This window comes from Fistularia commersonii, chromosome 11 (genome assembly GCF_037954325.1).
Source record: "Fistularia commersonii isolate RoL2024-O1a breed Wild chromosome 11, RoL_Fcom_v1.0, whole genome shotgun sequence".
Classification (NCBI taxonomy): domain Eukaryota; kingdom Metazoa; phylum Chordata; class Actinopteri; order Syngnathiformes; family Fistulariidae; genus Fistularia; species Fistularia commersonii.
In genome coordinates this window covers 1,082,501-1,096,895 of record NC_141294.1, presented here as the reverse complement: position 1 = coordinate 1,096,895, position 14,395 = coordinate 1,082,501, and the positions used below count along the sequence as shown (strand labels likewise).

The window sequence follows — 14,395 nt, the reverse complement described above, 5'->3', positions numbered from 1 at the left end:
TCTCCCGGCAGCCGGCCCCCCGAGACAAACCCGAAAAACGAATTTCTTCATGTCCCCTTGCCCGGTGTGATGTTTACCGTCCCCGGGGACATTTTTGTGCACCGGTCGAGACACTCATAAAGATAAGAAGACAATTGAAAAGCAGAAGAGGACAAACAGTACCTCGCCAGTGATTCAAACGCTGGACAGAGATAGGGAGCGCCGAAAAGTGAATCGTTTTGTTCTTAAAAGCACATTGCGGTTCAGCTCGAAACCCTGGAAACGTGGAAGAGAGCAGAAAGGGGAGGAAAATATTGGTCTCATACCAACACAACCACCAGCAACGCTCCTGCATCCACCCCCTCTGGGATGAGAAGTGAACAGCTCCACACACACACACACACACACACACACACACACACACACACAGAGTCATACCTCTCTCAGCCACCCTCCGGCAGAGCTCTTATCCCCCCTGCTGTGGTTTTACTGGACCGCTGACTCCAGCAGAGAGCCTGTTCTGCTCCACTCTGCCCTGCCTCGCCTGCTGCCTGCATATCCCCCCCACCGAGGAGTCAGCTGAGCCGTGCATGAGAGTGCACACTGAACAGGCTACGTGCAGCTTAGGAGGAGCTCAGACGACATATAGACGTGTCGGAGCTCTTGAGGAAATTTGCAAGATCACACCACATCCTGGAGATATCGTCGCCCGGCGCGATGCGTCGTTATCACCGCGGCGTTGGAAAATCAAACAATATGTGCAGCGGCGATTCGCCGAAATGACGGCTCGAAAGAATATAAAAATGTTTATATTCGAGGCTGGGCCTGTAATTGCACTCAGCCATAGTTATATAGTGATAAAGGGAATGCGGCGCGTATCGGAACAGTTCGGGATGTGCTTAGACATAGAGGCTTCATAAAATCAATTATGGATTGATGAGCTCGTACACAACCGCGCCCGCAAACATAATGGAAACGCATTTGTTTGGTCCTTTGCAGCGGAATGTTGGAAATACAGTAACGGCAAACGATACCGCCGAATTTACATTCGCCGACGGGCTACGTGTGCGATATGTATAATTATCCCCCTCGCCGTCGCCGCATTACTCTGCCTTTATAAGAAGTGTATACTTAAGGACTCGCCGCATCCTCATTACGCATGGACATTCGATCTAATTTGACATGCTCAGCCGGGCTCGTCAAAATCACACCGAGGAGATATTGGACAACACACTGTACGCGCTCTTGACAGCTTCGCGGCATAATGAAGAGTCTGAATTAATTGAAATTCCATCGTATGTACATGTAAAACAAATCCCATGTAAAATAATTGGGTGTCCAGTCACTGCATTAAAACAAAACATGAAATAACCGCTGGGGGGTATTTTTTGCATTTTTATCACACCGCCTATGTAGTCCATTACTCCGACTTTATAATAGGCGATATGCTTGCTAACGAAATGGAAATGAAGCGAGCGCAGCACAATGTTTAAAAAGTATATTAGCGAATGCCGGAAAGTATGATTCAGAAATGTTACATTGACGAGCGAGGACAAAAAGGCGTCCATAAAACATCATCTGCAGCTCGTACGTTATCATGTAGACACAACGTCTTATCTTACGAAGGGGAAACCCATGTCATGTGATTTATTTTATGCACGGAATTTTAAGCATTGCGTGCACGCACGCGCGCACACGCAACACACATAACGTAGACAGACAGACATGCTTGTCAGCACGCTGGAGGGTCCTTGGCAGACTGCTGCTAACCAACCCTTCCCCCACAATAAAGATCTGTCTGGGAGAGGGGGAAGGGAAATCATGACTGTCTGAACACCAGACAGCCAGCATGCAGCACAACATGCAGGATTAGAACGCGACTGAATCGAGCACAATAGATGCGCAAACGTAAATCAACAGATAACCCCCGATCATTAAGTCCATTAAGACGGGCCCGGCATGACCGGAGGGTTTCTTATTAATGTAAATGGACGGCGATTGTTCTTTAGCAGGATGCGGTTTTAGTCATTAGGACAAAGCGGGGCTGATTAGAAGGAACGGGGCAAAACAAAACAGTGGTCACACTTTCATATCTTGATTTTCCAGGGACGATTTTCAACACAGGTTGCGGGAGGGAGACACGCCCTCTCGTCAGCGCGGTAATTTTGTCTGTAAAATATCAGCGGACGGTGATTTACTCAGGCGTCATCGGTGTAATGACTTTGCATATGACGGCGTGATAAACATGCGAAAGGCCTTAGTCTCGTTGCAAAGAGTGCTGGATTTGCAGGTTGATTAATATGCTTCACTCTTGATGTGATCTCACTGCGTGTGTTCTGTCTCACTGCGGCCATGTTTTATTCATTTGTGTTTTCCAACAGTAACAACAGCGGTTTTACGTTATAAATTATGCATTCGGTTTCTTAACCCATCGAGCCACAAATCAGATTTGTACAATGTACATTTCGCCGTGTTCTCAGCTCCTTTTTTTTCCTCAAAGCGGGTGATTTTGAGGGTAACCCGACACGGTTTTGAGGTGACAGTGAAGACGGTCATTTCTGTGACGGCCCGTGTCAAAGGGTGACTTTGAGGCGTCCGGCTCTCCGACCACCGAGGTTCTTTGTGCACGGACGCCGTAGACTAAGTTGGACTTTTGAAACACGTCCTCCCCGTGAGGATGGGATGAAATATCGGAGTTTATTGACTCCCTCCGAGGCGTGCGCGCGTCTGTGTCTCGGCTTTAAGATCGCCCGAGGTCTTTCCGTGGCAGGGACTCGTATTCGATACTGCTCTGCAACTGAGAGCAACGGCGTGCATTTTCATTGCCGTGCGATAGCTTTCCGAGAGCCGGCGAGAGGGACCTTGGGCCGCTCGTACTCGGCCGACGTCGTCAAGAATGTCTGTGGAAGGCCACGACCAAATAGCTACGTGTGAACGGAGACGACTTACATTTGTTGTGTTCCCACTTTAAAAGGTTGCGTTCAAAAAGCCTTCCTTTGAAATTGTCAACGTTGATTGATTTGTCAAGGTGAGAGTCCTTTCCCCTGTTAACCCCATTATTAACTAGTGGGAAACTAGTCCAAGTGTTTACCACTTCTGGTTTTTATCCCCTACCAACGATAGCCTGCTATCGACGGTCGAATGACCACTTCAAAAAGACGACAGTGTTATGAGTGACGTTAGCTCCCCTATTTAGCACGTTAGCAATCAATACCGAGACCTCAGTGGCGCGCGGTTCGACATTCGTGGCTTCTGAGCCTCTTGGACGTCGCTTTCTCCCTTTCTGCCCGCAAAGCAGCTCAAGAATCAAGAGAATCATAAAGAGTTTCAGTTCCAGCTGATATTTATTTCCTTCCTTGAAAAAGTTCTGTACACAAGTTTATATCAACAATCTGACAGGCAGTGAATGGACACAATTTAGCTGGCATGAGTTCTCCCCCCTTTCTCTGAGTCTCAAAAAATGTGGTTCCTTTGTTTATGGCATGATTAGAGACAATAAATGATAATTCTACACAGCATATTGCACAGGATGGATGAAAAATAAAGTTAATATATTTAAAAATGCTTTCATATATATATATAAAAAAAAGAGTCCTGAACTGACCACCTTAAATGTAAGTAAGGATGTGTAAAAGATAGCAGTTCTAGACAGTGCCTGTCCTTGATAGCAACAACATACATAAACACACAATCTTTTTGCTTTATGATACAGTCAAATATACAAAGATTGAGTTCACGTTTCATCGTTTTTTCCTCTTTTTTTCATTTTTTTCTGAAAAACACAACAGCTAATAACCTGAATCTGAAATACAAATGCTATTCACCATGCCATAAAGATACTAAAACAATTATTATCTAATAGTTAGCCGACAAGTAGAAAAGATTATATATTCAAATACAATGAGAAACGCAGTACAAGTAGGTATTTGCGGAACTCAAGTCAGAAATTTGAATATGCTTGATGTTATCATCGTTGTTGTTGCTGTTTGCTCTCTGTATTGATAGCCTATTGAATCCAGTGGCTGATGGGACATGTTGACATCAGATCATGAAAACATCAAGAAACAAGTCAAATTTTACTTCTTTTTTTTTTTCTTTTTTTTCTTTTTTTTTAAGCTACAATCTCCTCGTTTGTTGTCATAGGCAAAATATCAGACAGGAAAAAACAAACAAAAAAAAAAAAACAAAAACAAAAAAAAAAAAAAAAAAAGGAGTGGCTGCTTGAGAGAGTGACGTTGTAAAAACCACATGCCCCCGCGGGAATAGCCTCCAGAAATAATGCATTCCTGTGTCTTTAAGGAGCCTGCAGACTCTGCAGACTTGCAGACTTGCAGACTGGCACGGTCCGCGCAGAAGGTAGTCTGACACAAAGACTGGTGCTGCTTTCAAGTGCTGCTCGAAACGTCGTAATTACATCCTAATAGCAGGATCCCTCAGTATGTCGTGTCTCGGGGAGTGACGATACGGGGAGCGCTGCCTACTGGGACACCAAAACCAGACTCGTCTAAGAGTAACAGCTTCCAATGTGCTAAATAAGTTAATTACACTAGAATCACGCAGCTGATTCGCTCTGTCACTAGCAACTAAACGACGACCTACGAGTTTTGCAGCCCCCCCCCCCTCCCTCCCCTCTTACACGAAGAACTTTAAAAACAAAACTTATAATTACGAGCTTTACCACAGGCACATGAAGGCAGCATGAAAACCAGCCAGCCGAGGTTTTAAAATTAGGAAACCTAATACAGCTGCATTAGTAGGCTACACACACACCGATTGTTGACTCCCCCGTTTTTCTATATAGATTTGTACAAAAATACACTGAGAAAATAATCAAACTGTTTCCTCTCTTTTGTGTCCAAAAAAGTGTGTACATTTAAATATAAAAAAGAAATCAAAGTTGTGTTCTTTTTTTTTTTTAAACTCTAGCCCTTCGCCTGAGAAGAAAATGTGACTGACAAACAATCGTGTACGAAATAATAAAAAAATAAAAAAACAGGTCTATATTATGTATACAAGAAATAAAAAAATTAAAAAAAAAGATCAAGTCAAATAAAAAATGCTTGGCCCAGTATATAAATACAACATCCCATATAAAATGGCATCTGAGTAGCCTGCATGTACAAAAACAAAGCTCGGATGGTGAGAGACATCGGTGGGGATTTCTCCACAGCTATCATCTGAAATCACACCAGAGACTTTTGGTCCTGAATCGTAGAGAACGTGTGTATAAAGTTAAGCACAGAATTTTTTTTTTTTTTTTTTTTTAAGTTGCGTTTGAATCCTGAAGTTTGAAGAAACATTTTTCTTTTTTTTTTTCTTTTTTCATTTCTTTTTTTTACAACAGCTGGTGATTTATTTCAATGTCCTTTTTCCAAAGATAAGAACCGAAGCGAGGCCATCTATCCACTTAAATAACCCTAATACTACTTGTAAAAAAAAAAATAAAAAAAAATAAAATAAAAAAAAAACGCTTGACAATCTCAGCACAAGCTAAGGACAAAGTAGGCTATCATGCGTAACACGTTATTTTTTCTAATGTTTTTGCTTGAGAAAATATTCGACTTAAAAATAAAAAAAGATCAACCCACCTCGGTTTTATTTTAAAAAAATCCATCTCCTTGACACACCGGTTAAAAAAAACAAAACTCCTATATCTGTACCTTTTTCAGTGGTGAAATTCACTTGGCAATTGGTTAAAAAAAAAAAAGAGTTGTGAAATGTCCCTTTTTTCTTTTTTTTTTTTCTTATTTAAAAATCAGCCACAACATTGATTAGGTGAACGGCGGAACCGCATGACGTGCAAATCAATCACAGTAAAAGTTATTCAGTTCGGAAAAAATAGTCCGGAACCGGGGCGTCTTCACGACACGAACGGCGGAGGGAGACGGCGGGGGAGGGGGTGGAAACCCGGCCAGTCGCTCCCCTCTCTTCCCTCCCGTCTTTGCACTCCCTCCGCGGCTGGAGCAAAGTCCCCCACGTATCCAAAGAGAAGTAGCCCACCACCACCCACGTTACAAAAAAAAAACAACCCAGTTTTGTTTCACTTAATGTTTTAACAAGTTAAGCTTTTTTCCGTGGACTTTCCAGCTCTGGCCCGTCTGGGCGAGCGGGGACGCGGTGTGGAGGTGGAGGGGGGGACGGGACTAGTTTCAGTGGGGTTGCTAGCTAGTCTGGTCGGGCTAAACAAGCTAACGCTGCTCGCTGGCAGGGGCCCGCTGGGTCGGGAACTCCTCCGTGGTCGTAGTTCTCGTCGCGGGACAAAAAACCAACAACGCCGGTCGTGTTTCTCTTTTTCTTACGTCTACTTTACCCCTCGCTCAGTACGTGAACACCAGGTTGGAGATGGTGGACTCCAGCCAGTCACCGGAGATCATTTCGCTGACTTCGGGGGTACAGTAGTCGGGGAACTCGAAGTGGGAGCCCCCGGAGCCGGACTCAAAGTTCAAATCCAAGTCCCGATCGAGCACCGAGGAGCCGAAGCTTCCCAGCGACATGCTGTCGAAGTTGGGGCTCGGGTTGATGTCGAGCAGGTCGTCCTCGAACTCCTCGTCTTCCGAAGAGGAGGAGGAGGAGGAAGAGGACGAGGCGGAGGAGAGGGAGCCGGAGGGCGTCGGTGAGGAAGCCCGCCGACTGCTGTATGTCTGCCCGCCGTGGCGCTCCGAGGACCCGCCCAGGCTGGTGCCGCTGCCGCCGCCGCCGGTGCCGGCGCCGCCGCCCGGGGAGTCGCCGCCTTCCTCCCGGCCGCTGGCGGCGTCCTCGTACAGGCTGAGCGGGTCGCTGGAGTCCGCCGAGCTGCTGAGCGTGGGGCTCGCCGGGACCACCACCGAGGACGCGGGGCTGACGCTCAGGCTGCTCCCCAGGACGTAGAGGCCCATCCGCTTGGTTTTCTTGCCGTCCGGTATCTGCTTGGCCGCGGATGAGACGGTTTTCGACTTGTACAGGGAGTTGTGGTGGTGGTGGTGGTGATGGTGGTGGTGATCCGACTGGTGCTCGGAGGCGAACACTGATGCTTTGGTGCTACTGCTGTTCCCGAAAAGTGATTTGTGGGTCTTGCTGCTGCTGCTGCTGCTGCTGCTTGGTGATTTGGATCCGTTCTTCCTCGAAGAGGAGGACGTCTTAGTGCTGGTGTTGTTCGAGCTGCTGCTGACTTTCTCCCCCTTGTCCCCGGTGCCGCCACTCGGCTTGGAAGCGCTCGATTTTACCTTCTTCCTCGGTCGGTACTTGTAGTCGGGATAGTCCGCCATGTGCTTCAGCCGGAGCCTCTCCGCCTCCCTGATGAAGGGGATCTTATCGCTGTCTCTCAGCAGCTTCCACCGCTTCCCCAGCCTTTTGGAAATCTCGGCGTTGTGCATGTCTGGACTCTGCTCCATGATCTTCCGCCTCTCGATCTGAGACCACACCATAAACGCATTCATGGGTCTCTTGATGTGGCCGCTGGGAGTTTTGCACCACGCCGGATTGTCTCCCAGCTTATCCCCGGCGGTCGAGGAGGCGGTGGAGCCCGGCGAGAGAGGCGAGTCGGCCGGGTCCAGATCCATGCCCGCCCCGGAGCCCGAATCCCCGGCGAAAAATGACAGAGCCTCCGCGGTGCTCTCTGTGTGGCTCATTTTCTGCACCATGCTGCCCACTTACACGGGACAGCGATGTACTTGCTCGTTTTTCCTCTCTCCCTCTCTTCTAGGTCCTCCGGTTCACTTAAAAGCAAACTCAGCTCTTTTTTTCCCCCCTCCTCCTCAGTCCCACTCTTCAGTCCGAAAAAAAAGAAGAGGAAGAAAGGCACAAGAGAGACTTGACTCCGGTGATGTGCACTAAACACGTTTCACTTCAGTCCAGTGTGCCCCTTTGAGGAGGAAAAAAAAAGCTACATGTATTTAAAAAAAAAAAAAAAAAAGTTTTAATTTCCAGGGTTTTTAAAGTGTTAAACAACACGGGCAGTGCAGCCCATGTTCCAGCGTGCACCCGGCAAACCAGTCTCTTCCTTCTGTGTTATAAAGTCAACTCAGCCGTGTGGAGACTGAACAGCCTATGCAGCTGCAGAGCGCAGACTGAGAGCCACACTGGGCGCCCGGGCATTTACAAAGGGCTCCCAAGTACACTTGTAAGTGCTTTTTTTTTTCTTCCCCCTCTGCATCAGCCCCTGTCCCCTCTCCTGGAAACCCAAAAAAACATGCGTGCTGGGGAGGGAGAGAGAAATAGAAAAAAAAACGAGGTAAAAAAAAAAGAAAGCTAGAGCGAATTACACGGTCCGCCCTCCATCTGTAGCCTCGCAGTCGAGTTTTCCAAGCAGCCCCTTCTGTCTCGGCCCCCCTTTGCTTGCATTTATCCCTTCTCAGATACAACGGCGATAAAAAATCGACCAATGGGAGGCTGTCGCTACCCTGCCTCCGCGCCAGGGACACGCCCCCTCGGCGCTCATTGGCCGAAAATGGAATCTAATAATAATCAGCGCGTGCAATGAGGAGCCTCGTGTCTGACCTCATTCCAGAATACAAGAAACTTGTGTTTTTTTAAAGAGACACTGGCTCGTGTCCCCTCCTTCCGGCCCGCGCCTGCCATCAACGCAGTCCCGGAGGCCCGGTTCGGCTCGGCTCGGCCCGACTCGGCTAGTTCCGCCTCGGCTCGGCTCGGTTCGGCTCGACCCGGGGAAACTTTGCAGTACACTATGTACCACCATACACTTCGCTTTTTAATGGAGCCCAAAGAAGTCCTCGTTTTTATCAACCACATTTCCTGCACGCCGGTGCCCCTTCCAGCTCTGCACGAATTTAATGATGCCAATAACGGGGAGGGGGCTCTTACACTTACAGTTGACACGAATAATTATGTGTTTTATTTTTCAACCTTCTCCTTTTTCTTTAAATATATTCATGCATTAAATGGTGATGTAATTAATGTGTGGTTATTATCGAGTACCGGAGGAGGCTCTACCTCAACACGGTCAGAGCAAGGCTTGGCTGGGCGGGCTTTTGTCGCAGACACACACACACACACACACACACACACACACTCACACTGGTACAGCCCCTCCTCAGCACAGCACATGCTAGACGAGTTTGCGCACGCGCACATGCGTGCAAAACCGCACACAAACCCGCACGTCTCAAAAAAAAAAAAAACATACCCACGGCAGTTTTGTCCTCTTCTGAAGGGACACTAACAGCAAGGTGATGGGGGATAGAATTAAATAAAATAAATCATGACGTTGCGCTTTTCCTCTAAGGTTTTAAACTTTTATGTCCGGATGGAAAGTTAAAACAATCAAGTTTATTACAACGTAATATGAAAATCAATAAAAAGGGGTAATACGAAGCAGGCAATACACATATTACCCCTTTAAATCTCCTTAATCTTTCCATTTGGAAACACATCAACCATAAATTGGAACGCTAAATTCCATAATTGAAATATATATATATATATATATATATATACGTATATATCTTAAGCCCATTCATACGTGCCACATTTCGCTACAGGTAATTCTAACAGGAAGCTTATAACTTCACACGCGTGGGTAGTGTTTTTTATTGATTTATTTAATAATTGTATTCCACCACGAAAAGAGACGGTGCTTTATTTCAATTTAAAGGAGTGGAAATGTGGGAGGGGGAAAAAAAAGGTGGGGTGATTGGAGAAAACACACACACACACGTACACGCACGTACACGCACGCACACGCACAAGGGTGTGCAGTCAGGTGCGTTGCGGTGCTCGACCGCCGCTAGATGGCGGCGTAGAGCCGGAGAGGACTGCACAGAATTTCGGGGAGGGTTACAGAGATCAGACCGAGCATCCTGAGCACTTACCAGGGGTGAATTACATAATGTGTCGGCACGATAGGGACACACACACACACACACGGCGAGTGTGTGTGTGTCAGTGTAGGTGCATCTGCTTTGTCCATTGTTTGGATGCATGTGATTCTTGTTTTCAGAAGGCATTTCCCGTCATGGTCATTTTTGGGGACAGAATATCACACGTGTGCGTACGCGGCTTAAACAAGCGGGGACGTAAAAAAATGAAAAAAGAAACAATAAATCCCTTTTCAGCTGATTGTCATATTAAAAAAGAGAAATCATCTCAGAGCGCTGTTTCCTCACACGGAGAAGCTATCAAAATACAAATGAATTGCAAATGGAAACAAGTTTGTGAGCGTTACGGAGGGGCGGGGGTGATCATATGTGCTGTATCTGAATGAAAGGAGAGTCAGAGGTGACTTACAGATCACCACTGGGAAATTAGTATGAAAGTATAGTCACGAACATTACTGGATGCATTTCAGTGGGTACAATTATACTCAATATGGCCTCATATCTGCAGTGCATCCAAGTAAAGCAATGGGTAATTGAGCTCCAATTTGTGTGTTCACGGAGCAGAACTGCAATGGAAATAAGAACGTTAACTCATAAACTCACACCGCTATGCAGTTTAATAAGGAACCGCGAGGAAAACCAACGCCGCAGCATATACGTCCGGCCCCGTAGAGGAGTCCGCTGAATGACAGGCTTCAGAAACGCCGTTAAAATCATCCACTAAAAATCAAAACGTAACTGTGTAAACTTTAAGCAAACGTGGCCGGTTGGTTCAAATCATCATTTGAGAATTTGTAGACTGTGGCACCGGTGTAATGTGGATTTAAGTGAAAACAGCTGATTCTGACAATAGAGAGGGAGAGGAATGGAGACATGTTTCTACACGGGCTGGAAAGACTTCTTCTTCTCATGTTCACCTCACTATTCTAGATTGTCAAGTTTAGCGCACCAAAGTTGCACGCGTCTGAAAAAAGCCGCTTCCGGAAAGAACAGTTCTAAGAAAGAAGTGTCCAGCAGCAGTTTTGTTCCAGGAAGCACCTTCCCCCAGGGGGACCTTAAAGTTCTGTTCATGGGGAGTGAAGTTACCACAGCATTCATGGTGTATCAGATGAGTTGAAGTGTCTTTATTTTCTCCTTCCACTGCCTCGCTGCGTGACGAACCCCGTCGTTCGCTAACTCGGTGGCTAGTTTGGCCGAAACGTAAACGTTCCTCCGCGAAGCAGACCAGAAGAGCTCGGAGGCCTTCGCCGGTCCATTTCTCACCGGTTCTGTCCGTTTTGTCCCAAGAAAACAGGTGACCGCGGATCACATTTGTTTTTCAAAAATGGCGCGCTGCAAGAAGTATTGGGTAATGGACACGGCTTATGGGTTCCACCAATCAGCGGTCATCTACGCCCAACGACCACACTTTGGAGCTGGAGCTAAAACGGTTCCAGGAACCGGGATCCACGTTCCCTGGTTCTTGTGGCGTCTGAATGCACGGACAAACGGCCCAGTGCCAGAAAAGGTTCTCGGAAGTGGGAAAAGTTCCTACAGTGAGAAAGGGGGTTAATACCTGGATGCTAACGTTGGGTGTTGCGCCGAGTAAGCAATTATCTGATGCTTGTGACTTATTTTTTCTCATTTTTGACTCCTTCTTAAACACCTGGTTCTGTTTAGGTGATATAGAGGAACTTTCAAAATGTCTTTTTATTGTGCAGGAACATATTTTCAGACTTTGGCCGAGGTGTGAAAGAGGCCCCTTTTTTTCACAAAAACGTTTCAGCTCGTCCAACTCCAACTCAACCGAACCGATCCGTCAATGTCAGCGGGGTTTCAGACATCAAACGTGGCCCGTTCGGTCCGACACGAAAAGTACAGAAAGACAAAAACAATGACAGAAAGCGAGCTAACTATATGGTATTTTATTTCAATATGTCATCCTTTCCCAGAGAGGCCGCGGGCCTCCTTCACCACGATTTCTTGTCGAAGTCTTCCTGTCTTTGCAGCTGGACTTGAATTTCTTTCTTCGTTTCTTCTTCGAGTCCAGTTGTCACGACAGGAAGATTTCGAGAAGAATTCACCGGGAACCGGATGACCGAGAACTTCCACAGAGATGTCGCTTCACCCCGATTGGTCTTTTCATGACCAGTTCCTTCCTTGTGCCCCGTCTGGGTCTCCATCAGTTGTCAACCTTCCATGAATCTCCCCAAACAAAGGGAAATCATGAGTTATATCTCGTTTCATGTGGCTTTATTTTCCATTATTGACAACGCAGAGGAAAGTATGGTGAAGCGAATCATTAAATCTTCTTTTTTTCCCTTCTGGGGTCACCACAGCCAATCATCTGCCTCCATCTAACGCTCTCCTCGCCGTCCTTCTTCTCTCGCCGACTGACTTCCAGCCCTCTTTCAGTCATCCATAAATCTCTCAGGTCTTTCTCAAAGCCTCCTTCCCGGCAGTTCCTACCTCAGCATCCTTCAACCCAGATCCTCTCCATCCCTCCTCCGTCCATGTCCAAACCACTTCAGTCTGACTTTTATCTCCAGAACATCTAACACCTGCTGTCCTTCAGACGGGTTCAATCCAGATCCTAGCTGTCCTCCTCACCCGCAAAGAAAACGTCAACATCTTCATCTCAGCTGCCTCCAGCTCTGCCTCCTTGTCTTCTCCCCAGTGTGAGTAAACCAGACACCACGGACGGTCTCACCAACATCCTCTGCACCTTCTCCTGGTGCACACTTCCTCCTGTAAGTTCCTCTAACGAATTTGTGTCCAGCTGGAGTGACACCTGGCCAGCTTCATTCAGGACCTCCAACAAAAGTCCTCCCTTCTCTTCTTCTCCAGTCAAGTCTGGTCCGCTGTTTCACCGAGGAAGTAATTGTAAATACTGCAAATGATACAAAGAACGCGCTAAACTAAAACAGGTTTTCATTTTCTTTGCAGCCAACACTTCCCTCACTCTTGTCTACTCCAACCCCCTGTGGTGATCACATTAGTATGCCCCCCCCCCCTACACACACACACACACACACACACACACATGAACACACATGACCTGAAAGGATAAGCAGCGCATTCAAACTTTCCCTCTTGCCTTTTTTTTTTTCCCTGTCTATCTCTTTTACTGCCATTGTTCCAGTGCGGTGCAGCTGCCACGCGAGCTGGAGTGGGTCGCGTGCCAACTTTAATCTCAACAGGTGTTCTTTTGGGCCTCCTCCCCTCCAAACCACCGCCTCGCCCTCCACCGCCACCCGTCTTTGTCCGTCCTCACGCACTCCGTCTCACTCTCTTCACCCCGTCCCCCCCCGGTCTTAACTTCGCCAAGTGTTTTTCTCGCTATTTCCCTGTGACGTTCATATTTTCATGATTTATACAATCTAGATAGATGGATTGATGTCTCACGTCCTTTTTCCCCTCCATCCATAAATCTCAGCGGTCGTGCTTTAGTCCTCCTGTCTGGCGGTTCCGACGTCAGCATCCCTTCACCGTCCTTCCTTCCTGTCCGAACCATCTGTGTCCGACTTTATCTCCAAAGCATCGAATGTGTGTTGTCCCTCCGATGGACCCATTGCTAATCCTCACACCTCTGTCTTTCATCACACCCGATACTTTTCTCCACTTTTCTCCATCCGTTCCAACCTGCTTGAGTTTGTTTCCTCATCTCTTCCCCACGCTGTCCGTTGCTCTGGACCATTAACCCGAAGCACTTGAAATCCTCCACCTCTATCTCCACTCCCTGGAACATCAGTGCACTACTTGGGTTCTTCTTGGGTCCTCGCTGCAGCATACCTCCATCCCTCTCCTTTCCAGGAGCACACCCCACCTCTCTAGATGTTCCTCCACATGCTCTCTGCTCTCACTACATATCACAATGTCATCTGCAAACATGATAGCCGGTGGTGATACAGCACATCTCATCACTGTCTCACATCTTGCATACAAGTCCTGCGCTAGTCTGACACTGCAGACTTCCTCATACGACCTTAGTTCCTCTCTCTCAGTTCCTCTCGCGCCACTTCGCATGCGTTTTCTAGATCCTCAAAAGTCACAGAGCAGATCCCTTTGACCTCTTCTGTGCTTCTCGATCAAGATTCCCTCAGCGAATACTTCATCTGTGGTCCTGTCTCTTGGCAACGTCTCCACGTTGCTGGTGGAACACAAAATGGCACACTGTGCAGGTGCTGATTTATCCTATTGAATTTACATTGAGTTCATCACCCACCTGTTGGCCAACTCCATGTGGCAGCTGCCTGGACTTTGTGAAGTATAGAAACGCAGCCAGGCTGACTAGCGTGGTTGACGAGGGAGCAAAACATTGCGGAGATAGGCTGAGACAGAATCTATAAAGCTTTGGACTCCGAGAGGTGTTTGTTAGACAGGGTTTAGGTGCAGAGTTATTGATTTGGATGGGAAAGACGGTCCGTACCGTGGAAGTGAAGCCTTTAGTCGGTCGGAGAATTTGCCCAATTGTTGATGCTAAAGTGGAAGCCGAGGGCGTGATGGCAGGTGGAGCGTCAGACTCAGGGTTTTTGCGATTGTTGTGTCGGGTGATGGACGAGACAGCAGGTCAGTTCAGTCCAATCCAATTTAATCCTGTTCTCAGTAAACATTTGTATTAAGTG

At 47.2% G+C, this 14,395-nt stretch overlaps 1 protein-coding gene across 1 annotated transcript; it reads right to left on the bottom strand.

Annotated features, from left to right (window-relative positions):
- Window positions 1-3,304: 3,304 nt before the first annotated feature.
- Window positions 3,305-8,756, bottom strand: sox4b (SRY-box transcription factor 4b). The gene has a single exon (XM_086156024.1). It carries the CDS (start codon window positions 7,596-7,598, stop codon window positions 6,297-6,299), a length of 1,302 nt encoding a protein of 433 aa, XP_086012150.1. The 5' UTR covers window positions 7,599-8,756; the 3' UTR covers window positions 3,305-6,296.
- Between the last annotated feature and the right edge of the window lie 5,639 nt (window positions 8,757-14,395).